Genomic DNA, 21,143 nt, shown 5'->3' with positions numbered 1-21,143 from the left:
CGGGGCCTTGTTTCGACTCAGGTCTTTCAGTGCTCTGTCAAACTCTTCACGCAGTATCTTATCTCCCATTTCATCTACATCTACATCCTGTTCTATTTCCATAATATTGTCCTCAAGTGCATCGCCCTTTTATAGACCCTCTATATACTCCTTCCATCGTTCTGCTTTCCCTTCTTTGCTTAGAACTGGGTTTCCATCTGAGCTCTTGATATTTATACAATTGGTTCTCTTTTCTCCAAAGGTCTCTTTAATTATCCTGTAGGCAGTGTCTATCTTACCCCTAGTGAGATAAGCCTCTACATCCTTACATTTATCCTCTAGCCATCCCTGCTCTGCCATTTTGCTCTTCCTGTCGATCTCATTTTTGAGACGTTTGTATACCTTTTTGGCTGCTTCACTTACTGCATTTTTGTATTTTCTTCTTTCGTCAATTAAATTAAGTATCTCTTCTGTTACCCAAGGATTTATAATAGCCCTCATATTTTTACCTACTTAATCCTCTGCTGCTTTCACTATTCCATTCCTCAAAGCTACCCATTCTTCTGCTACTGTATTTCTTTCCCCCATTCCTGCCATTTGTTCCCTTACGCTCTCCTTGAAACTCTGTAGAACCTCTGGTTCAGTCAGTTTATCCAGGTCCTATCTCCTGAAATACCCACATTTTTGCAGTTTCTTCAGTTTTAATCTACAGTTCTTAACCAATAGATTGTGTTCAGAGTCCACATCTGCCCCTGGAAATATCTTACAATTTTAAACCTTTTTCCTAACACTCTGTCTTACCATTATATAATCTATTTGAAATCTGTCAATACCTCCAGACTTCTTCCATGTATACAACAACTTTATCAACTTTATCATACATTTAGCTATTTGGTTCCACAACGTAATTTTAAGTGTCTGCCTAATGACGGTCTGCACAATGGCGAAACGGAAATTGTGGCTCATGAAACTGGAAACGGAACTCTCTGTCGAAATCTCGTAGTGTTCTACGCAGCAAGTTGTAACTCAGCTGATCACGAAGGATCAATTTCTTCCGACTTCTGAGATCCATCTCCCGCCCAACCAAAAGGCGCACTACATCTCCAGCCATCAAGGGCTGCACGCCGGCTCCAAGAAAATATATAACATCAAGCCTTTCTGCCAAACAGAATCAGAAGGAGAATTTAGGCATTTTCGTTCACCAGTTCTTACTCCCACTTATTGAATTTCTGTAAGGTGATTCTTCCTGCAGAGATATATGGATCTGTATCACTCTGCAAAAGAGGTAGGGAGCATCACCTTTTGGACCAAAGCACTACTCATTTATGAGGGCTAGACTAAGACAAGCTCATCAATCCCAAGCAGAAGAAATCCTGCATGTCGTCACCAAGAGCACACTGGCGCCACAAGATGATGACATGTTGCAAGATTAAAAGGTTACCGCCATGTGTGGAAAGGCGCGTCGAGCATCAGATGAGTCGAAAGACTAAGAGGAAACACGATTATATACTGTCCTGTCGCACTTATGTGACCACCTGTTAAAAGGCTGAATAACCACATTTTGCAGCGCGTAGCAATGCGAGACGTGCAGGAAGAATGTCTGTGAGGTTCTGGAAGGATTCTCGGTCAAGATCCTTGGCGCGTTCAACTCCATCGAGTTAACCCCACAAATTCTCGATATGGCTTAAATCCTGGTAGTTTGGTGGTCAGGGAAGAACCATAAACTCATGCTAGTGCTCTTCGAAACACAGACGTACACTGCGACCTGTGCTAGACGTTAACTTTTCCTGCTGGTAGCTGCCATCTAGAGGTGAACATGGTCCCGAGGGATAGATGTATACCTGTGTAGATTCATGGTGTCTTCCAGAATGACGAGGTCATCAAAGAAATGCCACGAAAACATTTCACAGACCGCAATATTGCTGTACGGTGCTTGCTTTCTGACGTTGTACGCTGTTCATACCAACTGCCATCTGTCCGATGTGGCATGAAACTAACTTCATCTGTAAACGATACCTTTCTCCACTCAGTGGACATCCAGTTGCAATATTGGCCAGCAAATGCCAGCGCCTGCTGCCGATGAACAGCAGTCAGAAAGGGGGCACTTGCTGCGGGGGCCAAAACGCAGCAACGTTGTCTCAATGGCTTTCGATGATACTAAGCTGGTCCACACCCATTGCACTCTGCTGTCATCTAACGGTTGACTCGACAGTGGTTTTGGATAGCGCCATTTGACCAACAAGATGTAGTTTTACCACGACGGCATTCGAACAATTTAGAAGTTTAGCTCTTTCGAATCGGCTTCCATTCTTAGCCCGGAAGCCAATAATCGTGCCATTTTAGACGTGAGATAACTCGCTGTGTTTCCGCCTTACGACAACGACTGCACTGTCTTGTATAAATTATGTGTCCCTTTGGAAGTAAGATCTGGAAGTTGGAGAGATCTGGAGAGATTGAATAAGTATCTCTGACCATTCTCTCCACCAACCTGCCATATTCTAAAATTGTGACCCCAGGGATGAAGACAACTCGTCGGGCGTGGGATGTTCTCTGGCGGAGGCTGCTACACTGTTAATTTGAACCTGTGATTATGCTTCTTTCGGGGTGCTGCCACTTGCCGAGGTTAGTCTCTGTATCTGCAGAGGGCAGGAATTGTACTACTGCCAATTAGGGTAGGCGACTCTTCTCATTAATGTATCCTCTCTGGTTATTACTAAAAAATTGATATATTTACACTGTCTTTTACAACGCTAGACATAGCTTTCTTAATTGTATGTAACTTTTCCACCTATCTTCCGAAATATGATACACATGTCCGGTTTTATGGAACGCACTAGACAGAATGAGTATTACATATACACAACTAAGTTACGCCTGATATAGAGTACGGCATTTCTGGTTCCAAGTACACCTGAAACAGAGTGACTATCACATGTTCACATCTAAGTAACGCACAATACTGAGATACTTGTCTGACCTTACAGAACGCCTGAATTTGAGACATGTGGCCGGCCCTACAGAACGCCTGAAACTGAGATATGTGTCCAGCCCTCCAGGACGCCCAAAACAAAGTGACTAGTGCAGCTGAACTACTTAATCTCACAGGTACATGAAAGCTATCTGAAGGAGTCTGAAGCACTTTGGTTGCAATTTTGTTACTCTTATATTTCTCAAAATTATTAAACTTTAATAAACAAAAACGACAGACTTGTAGGGTAACCATGAGAAGTTGTCATACTAAAAACTGGGTTAAATACAATGGAAAGTATATACACCATTCGGGTGCCTAGTACCCAAACGTGCCGACCATTCAGAAGCAAATTTAGTACATTGGTAGACTCCCCACGGAACTGGTGTATACTGTACTGTTGCGGCCACATGTAGTAATCATTGCTTCACGCAGTGGAGAATAGCAAAACAGTGGCACGCCGGCGACCGAGGCTTTGTGAAGTAGGCAGGCACAGATAGCCTTGCTGACAGCAGCAGTCTACCAACAGACTGATGCAAGGACGCACACAGACCAAGTGCCTAGCGAAGACTGGAGACTGGGACCTCGCGGACGTCGCGACTCACGGCTTCCCAGCCGCCGGTGCAGCAGGCGTCGGCAGCTGACCTCACGGCGACGCGGCTCCGTGGGCGTGCCCGTACTCGGGGCGCCGATCGGCGACGAGTTCATCTCAACCGCAGGGCATCCTGGCTTCAGCGAAACACGGGTGGCCTGAGACTCCCAGGTGCGATCAGCGTTTCTCGCATTGTTGGGGAATGTACACAGCAGCAGCCAGGCGGAGGGATCAGCAGGGTTGGGCAGCAACGACAAGGGAGAAATTGTAATCGAAGTTCAATAAACAATTGTAAAACTCCACGCCGTCTCAGTATTTGGCGCAGCCACTGTGTCTGCTGCTAACAAGTGGTGCAGAAGTCGTAACAGTACCATCTGTCGCTTGTACCTCATTCCCAATTTGGTACCATGTGCTACTTCACGTGTTTGAAGGTGCATCAAAATTGAGCTTCTTGCAAAGTAAAATACTGGCTGCCACAGCCAGGTATGTCACACTTATCCCGGCACAGATAATAGCTTTCGCCAACCTTGAGGTGGTTTTAACTGCGTTGTGCAATCAGGACATTGGTGACATAGGGATGCTTTTCTGAAACAGAATTCACTCTTCACAACCTTTATAACGAAGATGAAAGGAAGAAAGAATCTCCTTGATCAACTGATGTTTTGGTAATGTCAGTATTGTCGACTATAAAGGAGTAGAGTTGCAGATAGTTTCTGCAGATGATGCAATTTAATTACTCTGATGTGACAGTTTGATTCAGGTATTAGATGCCAGTGAGATTATAGAGAATTAGAGTAGGTCAGATCAACCTTCCTTAGGTACACAGTCAGTCTGTTATCCAAAAGAGTGTGAGTTAAGTGATCTTTCTTACACACGTACTGCTACCTACTGGCCTCCTGTGACTGTTCCGGTATTAGAGTTTGAAAATACCACTACAGTTGTAAATTTCTTTTATTATCACAGGATCGCTCATATAAGCCCATCCTTAGGTGTAGTTACATGGTGATTTGATCCCCGTGCGCCGCGGTGGATGCGCTGCGCTCTTAAGCAGCACACAGCGCTGTACTATGTGGCCATTTGGCTTTGTAGTACAGGAGACGAATCGTCAGCTACACCTTAGTACGGGTAGTTACTGAAAATCGTTGAGAATGAGACAAACATTCTCTGTTCAAAACTATTCCAAGAAAAGAACCACGACTACTTATCTCGCAATTGTTATTTGCCCCCAAAGTCCTTCCACCGGCTTCTCGTGGCTGAAGGAACTATGTCTTCATCTGCTGTTGCGGCGGTTTCACCACTCCGCACGCAGAGCACTCCATACTGCAACTAATTTAGCGAAATCCATCTCCGCTGGTAACGGCTCCTTTTACATCCTTCGTAACTGATCTCGTTGCACACGGCTTTCCCTCAATTCTGTCCTCTAAGAATTTTTCCATCAGCTGCGTTGGACTCTCTCCTTGGGAGAATTCCATCTATTTGTGACTGCTTAACGTTTGGTTTCTGTATGTGTGCTGGCTGGCCTCCAATTTAAAATGCCGTCATCTTCTCCAAATATCGTGTTAGCTATCGTATTTGTCATGTACTCCTGTAAGGCAAGGCACTTATGCCATTTTTAGATAATTCTCTTTTTGATCTGAGTGTTATTTAAATTTTTAAATTGTCTGAGATCACGACATCACTTTTTACCGCGTGTCCTTCATTGGTGCCCACCGAGTAGCCGAGGGGTTCTAGGCGCTTCAGTCTGGAAACGCGCGACCGTTACGGTCGCACGTTCAATTCCTGCCTCCGGCATGGATGTGTGTTTCGTCCTTAGGTTAGTTAGGTTTAAGTAGTTCTAAGTTCTAGGGAACTGATGACCTCAGATGTTAAGTCCCACAATGCTCAGAGCCATTTGAACCATTTTTGAACCTCCACTGGTTGTGCTGCCAACGGCTATCTATGAGTGGTTATTGCACGTTGACGTTCAATGACAGCGGTCATATTACTGTGACTGCAACGTGTAACTGCGCTCTCTTGACAAGTGCACCGCACTGGGTTCTCTGTTTTGACAAAGATGAACTAATATTTATCTACAACGAAGAGCCGAAATTCTGCTTGAAATGCTGAGCACGGGGTGTCTGTAGTGAATCGACACAACTACTACAATCCAACTAAAATTTTATAACTACCCGCAGCAGTATATCAGCAGCCTCGGTCCACAATCGGTAGGTGGAAAATTTCTAATTTACGGGAAGTCTCTCTCGCAGCTGTCAGTTCCGGTACTTGGCGACATCCTGCCACCCTCCTGTCTTGGTTTTCAGCCTCATGTCGTCACGCGTGACCCGGAAAGCTTTCAGACTTGCGGAACGAGCAGCGACTAATTATAGCTGCTGGAGGGAGGACGCGCGTTGTTAACTGCGCCACATTAAAACGAGCGGCGAGAGCGCGCGGACCGCGCTTGCATGGTTTGGGGAGCAGTTCCTCGCGACGGTCGTTCGGCAGTTTCCGGCAAGATTCGGGATGGTACGGTGGGGGCGGCTCCGCCCTCGGCCGGCGTGTCGCAGTCGGCCCAGCAGCTGCGCTAGGTGCCGGTCGCTCGTGCAGCAGAACTCCACAGGCCGCCGCCGAGCCCCTGGCGACTAGACTACCTCGCTGTGCGGCGTCACTTCCGTGCCGTGCCCGCGGTCGGCGCACGTTGCTGTTGTCCTGAGACAGCCTCGGTGCTTTTGCTATAAGGCTTCTCGTCGTCGAAGCGCCCTTAAGCTCGTGGGGGATGCCGCGGGGTGCACCAGCTTAGTGTAACAAGACTTTTAATTAAAATGTATACCGTTCCCTCTCTCATACAAAACCTGCGCCGCGTTCTGCGAATCGATAGCAAACTGCGTAGTCTCCGCTCATGAATTATTCGGGAACGATCGCGTAAAGCGCTGCTCCGATGGACCGCAAAGATCGCGTGAGAAGGAAACCAGTACCATTCGGCTTTCATAACACCAACACTATCACACCTACAGTTAACCAAAAGCGTCGTAAAGTCAAAAACTGTCTTATTAGGGAGCATAAGTTTTCAAGTGATCTTGATTGAAATTAAATCGTAATGATCGACGTGCTGATTTATCTGTTAATTAATTACGTCTAAATTTTGCGTGGAACGGATGAAATCACAATGAGACCACGGAAGAAGTATACTTCTCTCCTGAACTGCTGTTGTCTCTGCAACAGAATAATTTACGTCCTTTTGGTGATCCTTGCCAACGGTATCACTTCAAAGATATTAGACGACGAAACAGGTATGTTATTGTGTTATTTGTACTTCTAAATGAATATGTCATATAATTTTACTCTCGAGCTTCGGCAGTTGCAACAGCCTCGTAAACTATGATGTTTCAAATTTCCCACTTTCAATGACCTACAATACAGTTATCGCGTGTAAACACTGATACGAGTTCATCATTAGTGAATACATATTAATAATAAAGATTGTCATCAGGGTACTAAGGAGATTGAAAGCATCTGTTTACTTTCAACTGGACTATTTCTCTGTGGCGTACGATTATGCAGACGATCATTCATCTCATTTCTGATTCTACGACATCAAATATTTATGTACTTATTCATATCGCAGAAGTATTGGAGGAGGTAATTAGAAATGATTTCAACAGCGTAGCAAAATTTTCGTTTATATTCATGCCATGGTATTTTTCAACCATTTAAACGAATTTACTGTGGATGCGAAGAATTATTAGGTAGAAGTCACAGCGAGATTAAAACTGTTAATCTGCAGAAGCATATTTTGCGTCGTTTACGTGTGTCAGATCGCTAACGTGTGAGCCGGACGAGGAAATGAACTGTGACGGCTATCTTTCTTCCTGCCCTGTGTACAACACGTAAGAGACGCATCAGTCACTTACAGAATGTTTGACGCAAAGTGATGTCTTCCCTTGTGCCTGAAATTTAAAGGTAAAAGAAGGCATTTCGGCGTCTATATTGTCGCATACAGGCGTGAACATTTAATTTACAGTTTGAGTGGCAATTATAGAGGTTACATTCATGCACTTGAACATAGCATGTCACGTGGTTTATTGAGCTTTCAGTAACTATCAAAAGGTCACTGGTCTTCGAGATAAATACATCTGCGGAAAAATTACATCAGACTTCAGTTTTGTATTCATATGGGGAGCTATGTTATTTGTGTTATGATCATTTAAAAAAAATTAAGTACTGTCGTACTCTGTTGTGAGCGTCTCGAAGTGTCAGAGACCGAGACGACCGTAACATGTATCCAGAGAAAATACTGATGTTTGTTCCTCTTTTGTTCAGTGTTTTCTCCTGCGCTTTACGAAAACAGTTCATTCAATGGAGATCGTTTCATGAAACACGGAAGAATTTCACGTAGTAGGTCTGGCATAGTTATTATCTGCAAAATCAGAACTGACTGCCTATTTGCTACGTATTCTGCCTTCCACGTCATGAGCTGCTCAAACTTAAAATGAGATGATAACAATTATTCATCAAGGTCTTCTTTGTTACAAACTGGATAAAATCTCTGAAATTTCGTTTACTTGGGTACATAATATATGTAATATGTTGCGTCAGTCGTATCTTGGTTGACAGTGCGTGACACGCCAATAATTATACTTGATATGTATCCAATTCTAACAATCATTCCGTAAACAGGAAACTAAGTAAAAACGAAAGAGATCTCTTTAAATGTGCAATTACTTGTATCTGACTACTGAAAATATATCGCTTCGCAGACACTATTTGCTTTAAGTAAACTTTATAACATTAGGTTTATTTCCGTAAACCATAATAAGGTGCCTGAACAAGTGTATCTATTCTAGTTTTGTTGTGGATGTTTCAAAACAGAGGAAATATTTACGATATTTTGTGTTCTTAATAGTATGTGTTACCAGCTAGTTCTGTGATTAGTCGTAGATTATGAATATTCCTGGCGACCCTCAAAAACTTTATTATGTTAACGATTTTCTTTAAAGAATGCACGGATTAATAGTGTACGCATAAAATGTGAATGTCTACTATTGTGAGTGAATATCCCAATAACAAGTGGTCACATCCAGCCGGAATTCACTTGGAATGGTCTTCCCTCACAATCTGTTTATATTTAATGGAAGTATTTGCTACTGAAATTGCAATTTTCATTTGACGATAAGACGTAACACCTCCTGAAATAGCAATTTTTATTTGGCGGAGAAGAGGTAACACCTTTTTACTATCGTTCTTACTGTCACTGTTTTAAGACCAATACATTTATTCCTACAATGATTATTAAGTAGAAGCTTAAATGATATATTGTTACAGTATTACATTCCAATAAAAGATTGAATAGATACCAACATTTTCTCTGTGACTGGTACTCTTACCCGAACCTTCCTTAAGAGGAACATCAACAAATATAAATCACAGGTGATGGAGTGTAATCGAATTAATAAGGTGATAGAGAGGGAAATAGAGTAGGAAAAGAGACACCAAACGGAACAGACGAGCTTTTCTATTTCTGCACCAAAGTAATTGACGATGTCAGAATTAAAGATGATATAACATGCAAACAGGCCATAGGAATAAGACCCTTTTTCTTACATGAAAGTTAAACATGGGCGATGAACACTACAAATAACAAGTTAATATAAACTAGTGCAATCTGATACTGTAAAAGTGTGCTGAAGGAATAATGAAGATAGAGTAACAGATAGAGTACCTAATGAGAGAGTTTGGATAGAATCGGAGAGAAAAGAAGATTTTGGTACAGCCTGAATGAAAGAAATTGCAGGTTGATAGGACACATGCTGATGCATCGTTGACAATGGAGAGGAGGTTGGTTGGAAGGGTGAGGGGCGCTGTGAAAATATAGGTTGCAGTACCTATGCAGGGATTGAGATGTAGCACAAGATAGACTAGCGTTATGATCCGCGTAAGACTTGTCTTTGGACTAGAACCACAACTACAAACTTTTTCACACACCGATCCATGCAAAGTGGAATGAGGGGCTGCTTGCGTTAGGCATCCATTTCGATACTACATAATCCACAAACCGAAGCTGTCAATGGATGATAATTGATTATTGATCTTTTCCAAGTCAAGTTGCACTCTAACGTATTCATGATCTGCATCACATTGCACGTATTCCTGTAGCCACTGATACGCTCCTATCCAGTGGAGAACTTACAACGTTCCCTAATCAATGTGCGGGCTGTACTCGATGAGCTCACGTCTCTTGTTTCTGCAGCAAGGATAAAAGTAATTTGAATGGCATCGTGATCCTGTTCCATCGAGCCATCGCGTTCATAATGGGAATATGTTGTGATGACCACGTGTGGTGCCATTCGATGCATCGTGGTGTGAAATATGTGAATATATATAGTGGTACTGAAGTCATCCATCACTCGGAGGGTCTATTTATTATCGAAAAGGTCATGAAAGTGAAAATCATATACTATCGAAGGGCGGGTTCACGACGAGACCAGAGAATTTTTGCCGTCCACTTCCAGTTTCCTATCGACTTTCAACGTTTTTAATTTTCTAACCGTCTATCATGCCCTAAAATTTCTGCAACCCTAAAACAAATACCACTTCCAAGGCCTCTCCAGCATTAACACCAAGGAATGTCTCATTTGCGCTTCAAACTCTATTCCACTGTCAGCAAGCATTTCACTGCTATCAACGTTCCCACTAAATCGTCTAAAAGTTTTATCTTGGATTTTAATACTACTACTACTAATCGGGTGAAACAGATTAGCAATTTCATATTTAGAAAACTATTCACCAAATCTTTTAGGTTCAACGTCATCTTCCTTTTTCCGTTGAATCGCTCGTTTCATATTTTGTGCATAACTTACCTCTACAAGCCACCCATAGAGTTACACAGAAAGCGGTTTAAAAGAGGAAAGTAAATAACACTGGCAACGAAGACGAGGGACAACCAAAAAGATGTAAACCTTTATGCGAATTATTTGAACGTTAACTCCACAGCTATATCTAGAATGGTCCCCCAACCGACTTCATCGTAGAAACAAACAGAAATGCGTATATTTGTGTGTGTGTGTGTGTGTGTGTGTGTGTGTGTGTGTGTGTGTGTCAGAGAGAGAGAGAGAGAGAGAGAGAGAGAGAGAGAGAGCGAGAGAGGGGGGGGGGGGCGGGGAGGGACGGAGCGGACTACAGGGACCATGCGTAAATCCGGCGCGTCACCAGCTTTCTAACCTCGAATTCCTATTCTTCGAAAGAAAAGCAGTAGCGTTTAACTGTAGACTATTTGAATATGTCTCCAACTGACACAAACCTTGTTTCTGATGTTAGCACCTATGAATTTTGAGCGCTGGAACCAGAAGTTCTCTCATGGAACATGTGGGAATAGTAGCGAGGGCGAACGGTGTCGGTATAGTACTGTAGCTTACATTTTTCATAACGTTTTTTTTATATGAATGGAGTTAAATGTACTGAAATAAAATTAGTTATCTTCCTCGAATCTGGCAGTTCCTTCCTGCGTCCTTCGCACTGTAAACTACTACGTCTAAGCTCTGCTGTTAAGCACGCGACTGTCAGCTAATACCAGTCACCAAATAGTACGCTAATTATTTTCCGTACTCTTTACATGGGCACCACCATTGTGTTGTCAACATTACCGACACTGGTGCTCTTTCCTTTATGATTGTCAGGTTTGCTTATAACTTTCTCTGTTTACTTCCTTTATTTTTTAAAAACTCTTTTTTAATACCTCAGTAGAGAGTTTTTAACTTCGGGGATGTATACTGAGCAACAAGTAAAAACTATGACAATAGAACGCAGGAGACGGACAAGAGTATAAATGTGAAATTCTTGAGCATTTATTTGTCACAGAGATGACGTCGTACTCCTTCATAGTCCGCAGTACTCGAGTCACTATCCTTTAGGTTCACTACATCATCAAAATCATATACACACCATTGTACAACACATTATTTTGCGGATTCAGTTTCTGAGGAGCTTTTAGCAATTTCCTACCTGCCGAACGAAATGTTTGTTTCCTAGAAGATAATGTTTGCCTTGTCTCCCTTCTCTTCGACTTTGGTTTACTTTATTCCGTTTCTCTTACAGAACATTCTTCAAAGGCGATGAGCGATTTCAAATGTTCTGGCCCGCCGCTCTCGTTTGTTAACTGATCGCAATTTTGGAAAAATGCAAATGTCAGAGAAGAGTGTATACGTTAACACGCTATTACATTAAATCCTAGCAAAAAGCAATTCTTAACTGAATACCATGAAAGAATAGTTGAGCAACAGTAAACATTTATTTTTTATGTTACAAAGCACTTCTGCAACGGCTAGCCAGTAGACGTTTCAAGCCAAGTGCAGCCAACACTGAAAAACTTTAAATGCGTACGCCCATTTTCTGTTCAACTAATCACCGAAGTTTTTGTCATGAGGGAATTATTGTTGTCACCCAGCGGAATTAGCCGAGTGGTCTAGAATGTGCTCAATAATTATTAATCTGTGTTAAATGCTTTCTAAACGTAAACTATCTTACCTGATAAGACTGCCTCACTTTTCCTATTTCTTTTCCAAAACCCAAACTTTCAACGTGTCAGCGAAGATCTTGTCATCCACACGACGACTGCTTGAGACACACATATAGTCCACAGCAGTTAACTCATCGCATGTCGGTTAATGTTACGCTTCACAAACCATGTTTTTGAAAAGATAAAAAGAGTATTGTACACTCAAGTAATCGTCCGTGACGAATTTAACTGTCGTTTCCAACTACCTCGAAATTTATTTTTCAGTCACAGATTGCATACTTCCATTTACTGTGTATGAAATGAAGGCAACATTGAGTTAAATGACAAAATACTTAATTAAACTTAGCTTTAATGTGTTTTCGCAGGTAGTGTACGCTGTAATGTATGCTGCTGTGCTTTTATCATAATGTTGCGATTTTTATTCTGATGAGCGGAACAAACAAAATGAGGCTCTGAGAACCATAGGTGACCGAAACACAGACAAAGGGTTCCGCGAATAGCAGATGATGAAAAAAATCAAATTTGTAGACAAACTACCAGTCTCATAGCTATGACTTGTTTTTTAACAATGTCTCAACATTCTATACTTCCTATGAACAATAAGGTACCCACTTTCTCTTATGACATATTAACTAGTATTTAGGATTATTTTCATTCTTTTTGTTCATTCAAAAAATATCGATGTATCGACTAGTAACATAGCGTTTTTTAATAGCTATGAAGTTTGTAATTCATGTAAAACTAGAATCAGAACGTAAAGAACAGATGTTAAATGCACCAGCACAGAATTGTGACCTTTTCCAACATTACCTAGTCCTTGTTATCATTACTCAGTAGCTTGATGTCGAGACAAAATGTGTCGAAAATTTTCGTTTATGCAAGCTTGTTGAGGATAGGGTCAATAAACATCGCTCCAATTACATGTGTTCGTTTTTCACCACGTCACACGCCGATGTTTTCATCTGGGGGTGGTTGTTCCAACACAAGGTTGGGGTTCTCCGTTGCCAAGTACCTAGTGGCCTGTGAAATATTAAAATATGCTTCATCACTCATGATGTAATAGAAAGGATCTCACAAATCATCGTTTATATTATTCACAAGTGACTTGCAGTAATCCACACACTTCATCCTCCCGCAACTGCTCTACAGCGGTCTCACGATATTACTTGAGATTAAGACTTATCAATATCCACTGGCAACAATTCGTATTTACATGAGCCTGTTGGGCCAGTTTTCATGCAGACTTCTTTGGGCTGTGAATAATTACTTGGCGAATATCTGGAATAAGTTCTGGTGTGTGAACTCAAGGAATTCTTCGTTGTTTTATATTTGGCACAGATCCGAAGGTCTGCCAATTTTTATGGAGACTCAGTATTGCTCTCCTTTTGGGTAGACCTCTATTCGGATACATGACCCCAAAAGATTCTCGAGTTTCCTTAATCGAAACTGTTTTCAGATATACTCCCATAATTTAAATTTTTTTAACAAGAATGTCATTTTGCAGATCGCAAAGAGAAACGTCTAACTTGACTGATGAAATAAGCTGAAATGATGACATAAGAATTTTAATAATCCATTATTGAATAAAACAGGTTTTGCTGTACCTCCTTATTCTAGGAGGCGAAGCAGTGAATTCGCATTGAACGGGGATACGACTCTGTAGAAAAACTGGTACATCCTAATGTCAACAGATGTCAGGAGCACGCACATGTCCGAAAATTTCAAGATCCATTACGGAGAGCTGTAGGCCCTAATGGTTCCCAGTATTCAGTCTGGCTTCATGTATTATTGCGCAATTGGCACATCACTGCAAAAATTATTTACAAATGACGCCATTGCGAACGCAGATTTCATCTGTGGCATTTACATTCAGACATGACATGGTTCTGAATTTCCAGTGTTTGATAAACCATTCCATATAATTTTTTGATATTGTGCTTCTCACTGTAGCTTTTCACGCCCTGGTTGCTCTATACTATCTTCTAAGACCAAATTCTTTAACTAACTGAGCTCACATACATCAGAAAAAGAAATCCTGGCCACTTTGTAGCGCTGTACACTATGCAGACTGGTTCCAGGCAGTCACGTACCCTCCAACGCTGATGCAAGTGATGGCTGTGAGTGGTGTGCATGTGCGCAGTATGAAATGGGTTCGCCCCAGGGAAGTGTATTGGGACACTTGCTGTTCATGTTATATATTAATGACTTTGTAGATAATATTAATAGTAAGCTCAAACATTTTGTAGATGATATAGTTGTCTCTGAAAGAAGCTGTATAAATATTCAGTTAGTTCTCGATAAGCGTTTTAAGTGGTACAGTGATTGTCAACGTGCTTAAAATGTTCAGAATTATAAAATTGTGGGATTGACAAAACGAAAAATCCGTAGTATCCTGTGACTCTAATATCAGTGAGTCACTTTTGGAACCAGCCTGCTCACAAATGCGTGGATATAACAATTTGTAGGGATATGAATAGGAATGATCACATAGATTTAGGCGTGGATTCAGCAGGTGCTAGACTTCGGCGTATTCGTAGAACAATCGTAAAGTGCAGTCGGTCTATGAAGGACATTTCTTACAAATCACACATGAGACCAATTCTAGAATACTGCTCAACTGTGTGCGACCCGTACCATATAGGGCTAACAGGGGATATTGAATGTATACAGAGAAGGGCAGCACCAATGGTCACTGGTTTGTTCAAGCGTGGGAGAGTATCGCAGAGATACTGGAGGAACTGAACTGCAAAAGCTCTTGAAGATAAACACCAATTATTCTGTGAAAGTCTATTAACAAAAAGTCAATAACCAGCTTTAAATGATGTCTAGGAACTCGCTACAACCTCTTACGTGTAGCTCCAATGAGGGTCGTGAGAAGATGATTAAAATAATTATAGTACTCACAAAGACATTCAAACAATCATTCTTCCTGCGTTCCACACGTGAAGGGAACCAGAAGAAACCCTGATAACTGTTGCCTTCTGGTATGCACTTGACGGTGGTTTGCAATACATAGATGTAGATCGCAAAATTGAGCGTATCCGGACTCGCCCATGACCACACCATCACTCAAATTGACCACTCTGCTGGTGCATCAACGTAGACTGCCCAACGTGTCCACAAGGGACGGTGTTTTATTCACAGCCAAGTGGCTCGTCTGAAGTGCAGCCGGCGTAAAACCTACAAATAGACAGTGACCAGAGGCGGGTATCACGTCTTCTCACTGACAATCGATTTCAAACTAGACTGGAATTTGTGCTGTAAGTGAATGCAGGTCCATTTTTTTTTTCCAGGTTTCGACCGAATATTGTGAAGGGAACACAATGCCATGGAACAATAGACATTTAGAGTCTGTCACTTCTCATGTGGTCATTGATCACTGCTCCCCATCATTTTCGACTGGTCACTAAACACAGTCAGTGAACAGGAGCTGTCCGGAGCCGTGTAGTGTCGTTTATACCGGATTTTGCATCTTTTAGAATGATACCAGGCGTTAAGCGCGTTGACTAAACAGTGATACGTGTGGAGAATACAGTTTGGGTTATAAGTGGTTCATTGAAGCCTTGGTGATTTATTTTTACGATGAGTTGGGTCCACTTATTCACGATACCATGAACATGAACTAGCAGGCCAGGATTGAGCGATGTGGCGGGGTGGAGGGGGGGGGGGGTAGGTGTCAAACCGGCAAACCAGTGGTATCGCTTCAGGGTGGCAATTTCAGGTGGCACCAAATTCGTATTCTTGAATAAAAAAATCCTTGTTTCACAAACCACCCACCATTCAAGGAAGTTTGGTCTATCAATATTTATATAATTTTGAAATAAATTCCAGTGGGTTTTTGAACATTTTTGAATACATTCTAAGCTGATTTCTGCAAGTATGTGCGATGTCTCTGCTAGGTGAATCCCTGTCCCATCTAGAAATAAAAAAAACTTTCCTGCAGACAAAAGGAGGCGTTGATATAAGAGCGGAGAAGTATAAACGCGAACGGGTGAATGCCAATCACTGTTTGTTCTTGTGGTTGATTGGATGTGTCACTGAGCAGCGTTGTTATAATTATTAGCGAAGTCCATAGACAGAGACCACCATACTGGAGATAAACAACCAACAGGAACAACAGTTTAAAAAAAAAGAAACGAGGTATTATCTTCACAGTGTATCCAAGGAAATGAAGTTTTGACAGAAAACTTTGGCCGGAGCCCTGAATTACTAAGGACCAGTTGCACACTCCCTGGTTAGCAGCCACTTTAAGATGTGTTCTCGGAATAGCTCGGACAACGCGTTGTACGAACACGTAATAATACCTAACCGGAGAACAAACACAGGGTAAGTGAACCGGTGATTCTGGCAGAGTCAGCGGAGTTAACTGGAGAATGAGTGACGACAATGGCAAGAATAGTTACAGAATTGGTGATGACAAGATTGTTTGTTACAACAAGGAAGGAGAAGAAACGGGGAGACCACAAATTGCACTACGTGATGAAAAGTGTCCGGACATCTGACTGAAAATGACTTACAAGTTCGTGGCGTCCTCCATCGGTATTGCTGGAATTCAGTATGGAGTTGGCCCACCCTTAGCTCTGATGACAGCTTCCACTCTCGCAGGCAGATGTTCAATCTGGTTCTGGAAGGTTTCTTGGAGAATGGTAGGCCATTCTTCACGTAGTGCTGTATTGAGGAGAGGTATCGATGTCAGTCGGTGAGGCATAGTATGAAGTTGGCCTTCGAAAACACCCCAAAAGTGTTCTATATGATTCAGTTCAGGACTTTGTGCAGACCGGTCCTTTATAGGGATTTTATTGTCGTGTAACCTCTCCGCCACAGGTCGTGCATTATGAAAAGGTGCTCGATCGTGTTAAACGATGAAATCGTCGTCCTCGAATAGCTCTTCAACTGTGGCGAGCAAGAAGGAGCTTAAAACTTAAATGTAGGCCTATGCTGTGACAGTGCCACGCAAAACGACAAGGGATGCCACCCACCTTCCATGAAAACCACAACCACACAAGAACACCACCGCCTCCGAATTTTACGGTTGGTAATACATACGCAGGTAGATGACGTTCACCGGGCATTCCCCAAACCCACACTCAGCCATCGGATCGCAACATTGTGTACCGTCATTCGTCATTGTACACAACGTTTTTCCAATGTTCAATCGTCCAATTTTTACGCTCCTTACACCAAACGAGGCGTTGTTTGGCATTTCTGGCATGATTTGTGGCTTATGAGAGCCACTAGACCATGAAATTCAAGTTCTCTCACGTCTCTCCTAAATGTCATAGTACTTGCAGTGGATCCTGATGCAGTTTGGAATTCCAGTATGATGGTATGCATAGATACGTGCCTATTACACATTACGATCCTCTTCCACTGTCAGCTGTCTTCGTCAGTCAACAGACGAGGTCCCAATACGTTTTTTTCTGTACGTATCCTTTCACGTTCCCACTCCACCATCACATCGGAAACGGTGGACCTAGGGATGTTTAGGAGGGTGAAAACCTCGGTTACAGCCGTATGACGCAAGTGACACCCAGCCACCTGACCACGTTCGAAGTCCGTGAGTTCCTCGCAGTGCCCCATTCTGCTCTCTCAAGATGTCTAATGTCAACTGAGATCGCTGATATGGAGTACCTGCAGTAGGTCGCAGAACAATACACCTAATATGTTTTTGGGGTGTCCGGATGCTTTTGATCACAGAGTGTATACGGAAGAATATGACGAATCAAAATTTATATAAAAGTTTCATACTACTTCTTTCTGATCTCATGATTGTGAAGCCGGAGTATATGAATGATATGCGAAGCTATTTCCTAACATCAATTCTTTGATTATAGTAGGTCTAATAGGCTTTTGATATTGATACTTCGTAAATGATATTCTGTCGTAATATTTAGTGACGCGTATTGAAGTTGCTGCAAGATTGGAAAGACCTAATTCGTTTTATCTAGCTGACAGTGACAAAACAGTCGTAATGAAATCGAGAAAACACAGCAGTCTTGGGTACTATTCGTGTTAACAGCTTCTTCGGTATTGGACAACATTTCGATGTTTCATTTAGCAAAACGTGTGATGAACATTATGAGGTAATAGATTCTGTAGCAGAAAGTAAATCACTCCGTGTAAAACTGTAGCATGATTAGAGAGAAAAAAATTCTGGGAACTAAGGATTGAAGAAATGTGTATTGTACTGCTTGTCTCTTGTCTTTATTAGTTATTTTATGTCACACGAAAGAGAGTTATTAGCTGACAGGCAATATAGAGTGCAAATTTTTTTAAGATTTCTTATTCACCCGGTCACAAATTGCTGTGTCCAGTATTAATTGTGAGGTTTTTAAGGTGGGTTGAATAAGAAACAGGCCGATAGCGAGCGGGAGAGGCACCATAGGACGCTTTAATTTCCGCTGTACTCAATATAAGCTTTCATTACAAAACACGCACGTTTGAATTCCACAGAGAGAAATACAGTGACATGCGATTGAAGAATGCTGTGAAAGACGTGTGGTACTGCACTTTGGCTCACTTAAACCCAGTAACATATCTTATATGTCCTCGAACATATATGCTTTACATGCCAAACTCTTCAGAAAAATCTGAGCTACAGAATGAAACATTTTCGAAAAATTTCCTTTTTTAAAATTTTTGGTGTCCTACCTAAACGCCCGTTGGGAGGGGGCAAGCCTCCACTAGCAAGTTAAAAAAATAAATTCTGGGCCGTGAACTACGATAATTACTATAGGTGGTCAAGCGTAGCTCTTTCTTCTACATTTCCCTGATGCCAGGCGCTCTGCCAGGCCCTTTATTGTGAATAGCAGAGTAGTAACGTAGATGTAGATGATTACGCTGGGGACACTCCAGTCTTCCAGGAGTAGAATAGCAGTGGTAACACAGCTGCACTTATACGTTCTCGGTTTGATGCAGACCACCGCCCCTCAAATCATCCTATCTTATTCCCACAGAAAGTATCTAAGAGTACTTGAACCAGAAGGGGAAACTTGGCAATAAACATTCGCGCTATTTGGTAAAGGTACAGCGTCTTATCATCTACCAGAGGTTTCCACTGCAAATAGGACACCGTGTGGTTTCTTGACCGAACTGAAGCCATTATCAGGTGATACAAGGTATTTCCGTAATGTATTGTGTGGGTGTCTGTTTTTCTGCCTCAGTGTGCGTACTACGAGACATGATATATTCTCATGTGGTTTCTGATAGGCAGATGTTACAGGAAGTCGACCTGGTAACATGGCCCTGTGAATATCTTGGAGTAATTATCCTAGCGGCCTCAAGTGAAATAACCACAGAAAATAAACAACTAGAGAAGCAGATGCCAGACATAGAATCATAGGAAGAATCTTACGGAAATGTAACTCATGCACGAAGGAAATAGCTTACAAGCCACTTGTTCGGTAAATTCTTGTGATTTATTTATTAGTCTCGGTTCCTCACCAGGTGTGACTGACAGAAGGGATAGATAACATGGAAAGAAAAGACACGTTTTTCATTACGGGATTGTTTAGTCGGTGCGAGAGTTTTACAGAGATTTTACCAAACTGTCCATCTGCAGGAGATTTAGTACTGAAATTTCGAGGCAGAAGAAGATAAAGAAGAACCAGACAGCACTTTAGCCTCTCCCACATACGTCTCGCGAAATGACCACGACGACAAAAGACAAGGAATTACAGTTAAGCCGGCCGTGGTGGCCAAGCGATTCTATGCACTTCAGTCTGGAACCGCGCGACCGCTGCGGTTGCAGTTTCTAATCATGTCTCGGGTATGTATGTGTGTGAAGTCTTAGATTAGTTAGGTTTAACTAGTTCTAAGTTCTAGGGGACTGATGACCTCAAACGTTAAGTCCCATAGTGCTCAGAGCCAATTACAGATAATGCGGAGGCTAACCGGGAATCATTCTTCCCACGGGCTATTCGAGAGTGGAGCTGGGAATATCTGATCAGTTATTGATACCAGAAGTACCGTCCGTCAGTCAGTTAAGTGGATCAATCATCCCTCGACAATTCTGATTCCTTTTGGCGCTGTGGAAGGTACGTGTGGGTAAATCATAATTGTTTATTGTTTGTGCTAGGCGAATCTAGTGCATTATGGTTCTCGGAACGGTGTAATAATTCCCATTCCATATGATGTGGTAAGTTGATTGTTTGTGTTGCCATAACGTTGAAGGCAACTCCACGACCGAACGCATGTGTTCAAACAATGGTTCAAATGGTTCTGAGCACTATGGGACTTAAACCTAACTAACCTAAAGACATAACACACATCCATGCCCGAGGCAGGATTCGAACCTGCGACCGTAGTGGTCGCGCGATTCTAGACTGTAGCGCCTGGAACCGCTCGGCTACTGCGGCCGGCGAACGCATGTGTCTGTAGACCTTCCTTATACAGCGTTACTGTGAATACCCCAGATTGACATCATAGGGATAATCGCTTTTCATTTTGAATGTGAAGAATGTCGTCTTTTGCACTACTGTATTTTAATTGTTTACTGATTATAGTTTTTCCGATTTGGATGCGTAATAACTTTTGCTCGCGATCTGTGTCTTCTGTACCTTGATTGGTGCCTAGGGTTCCTGTTTGGTGCCCGGACGTTGTTGGGGTGTATTTCAAAATTATCGATAGTACCTGTACGATATTATGTGCGTATTTCTCCAGTCCTTTGCATGTGACCTGTAATTGGAGAAGTGTCATGATGATCTTTCCATCGGCAAAAGATTCCGAAATAGTCCTCCATCCCAATCTCCGCGAGGGGGCTGCCAAGGGGGAGGTTACGATGAGGAAAAGATCTAATAGTCAACCGAAGGACAATCTTCTACGAGTCGGACCATTTAACGTCAGGAGCATAAACGTCGTAGGGAAACTAGAAAATCTGAAAAGGGAAATGCGAAGGCTCTGTCCAGATATAGTAGGGGCCAGTAAAGAGAAGTTGAAGGAAAAGGATTTCTGGTCAGATAAGTATAGCGTAATACTCAAAGCTGCAGAAAATGATGTGGCGGGAGTAGGATTCGTTATGAATAGAAAGGTGGGTAGAGGGTCTGTTACTGTGAATAGTGACAGAATTGTTCTTACCAGAAACGACAGCAAACCAACACCGACAACGATAGTTCAGG

General features: G+C 42.2%; 1 protein-coding gene across 3 annotated transcripts in view; it reads left to right on the top strand.

Annotated features, from left to right (window-relative positions):
* The first annotated feature begins 6,078 nt into the window (after positions 1 to 6,078).
* LOC126267676 (nephrin-like) overlaps positions 6,079 to 21,143 on the top strand; it is a 468,973-nt gene continuing 453,908 nt past the window's right edge. Inside the window, exon 1 of one of the 3 annotated variants that reach the window (XM_049972976.1) lies at positions 6,079 to 6,805. In XM_049972976.1, the coding sequence (XP_049828933.1) occupies positions 6,682 to 6,805 (124 nt within the window). In that variant the 5' untranslated portion in view covers positions 6,079 to 6,681. The remainder of the gene's footprint in view (positions 6,806 to 21,143) is intronic. The other 2 variants (XM_049972977.1, XM_049972978.1) reach the window with 2 other exon arrangements.

This window comes from Schistocerca gregaria, chromosome 4, assembly GCF_023897955.1.
Source record: "Schistocerca gregaria isolate iqSchGreg1 chromosome 4, iqSchGreg1.2, whole genome shotgun sequence".
NCBI classification, from domain to species: domain Eukaryota; kingdom Metazoa; phylum Arthropoda; class Insecta; order Orthoptera; family Acrididae; genus Schistocerca; species Schistocerca gregaria.
The sequence above is the reverse complement of the archived record's forward strand: the minus strand, read 5'-3'. Positions and strand labels throughout refer to the sequence as shown.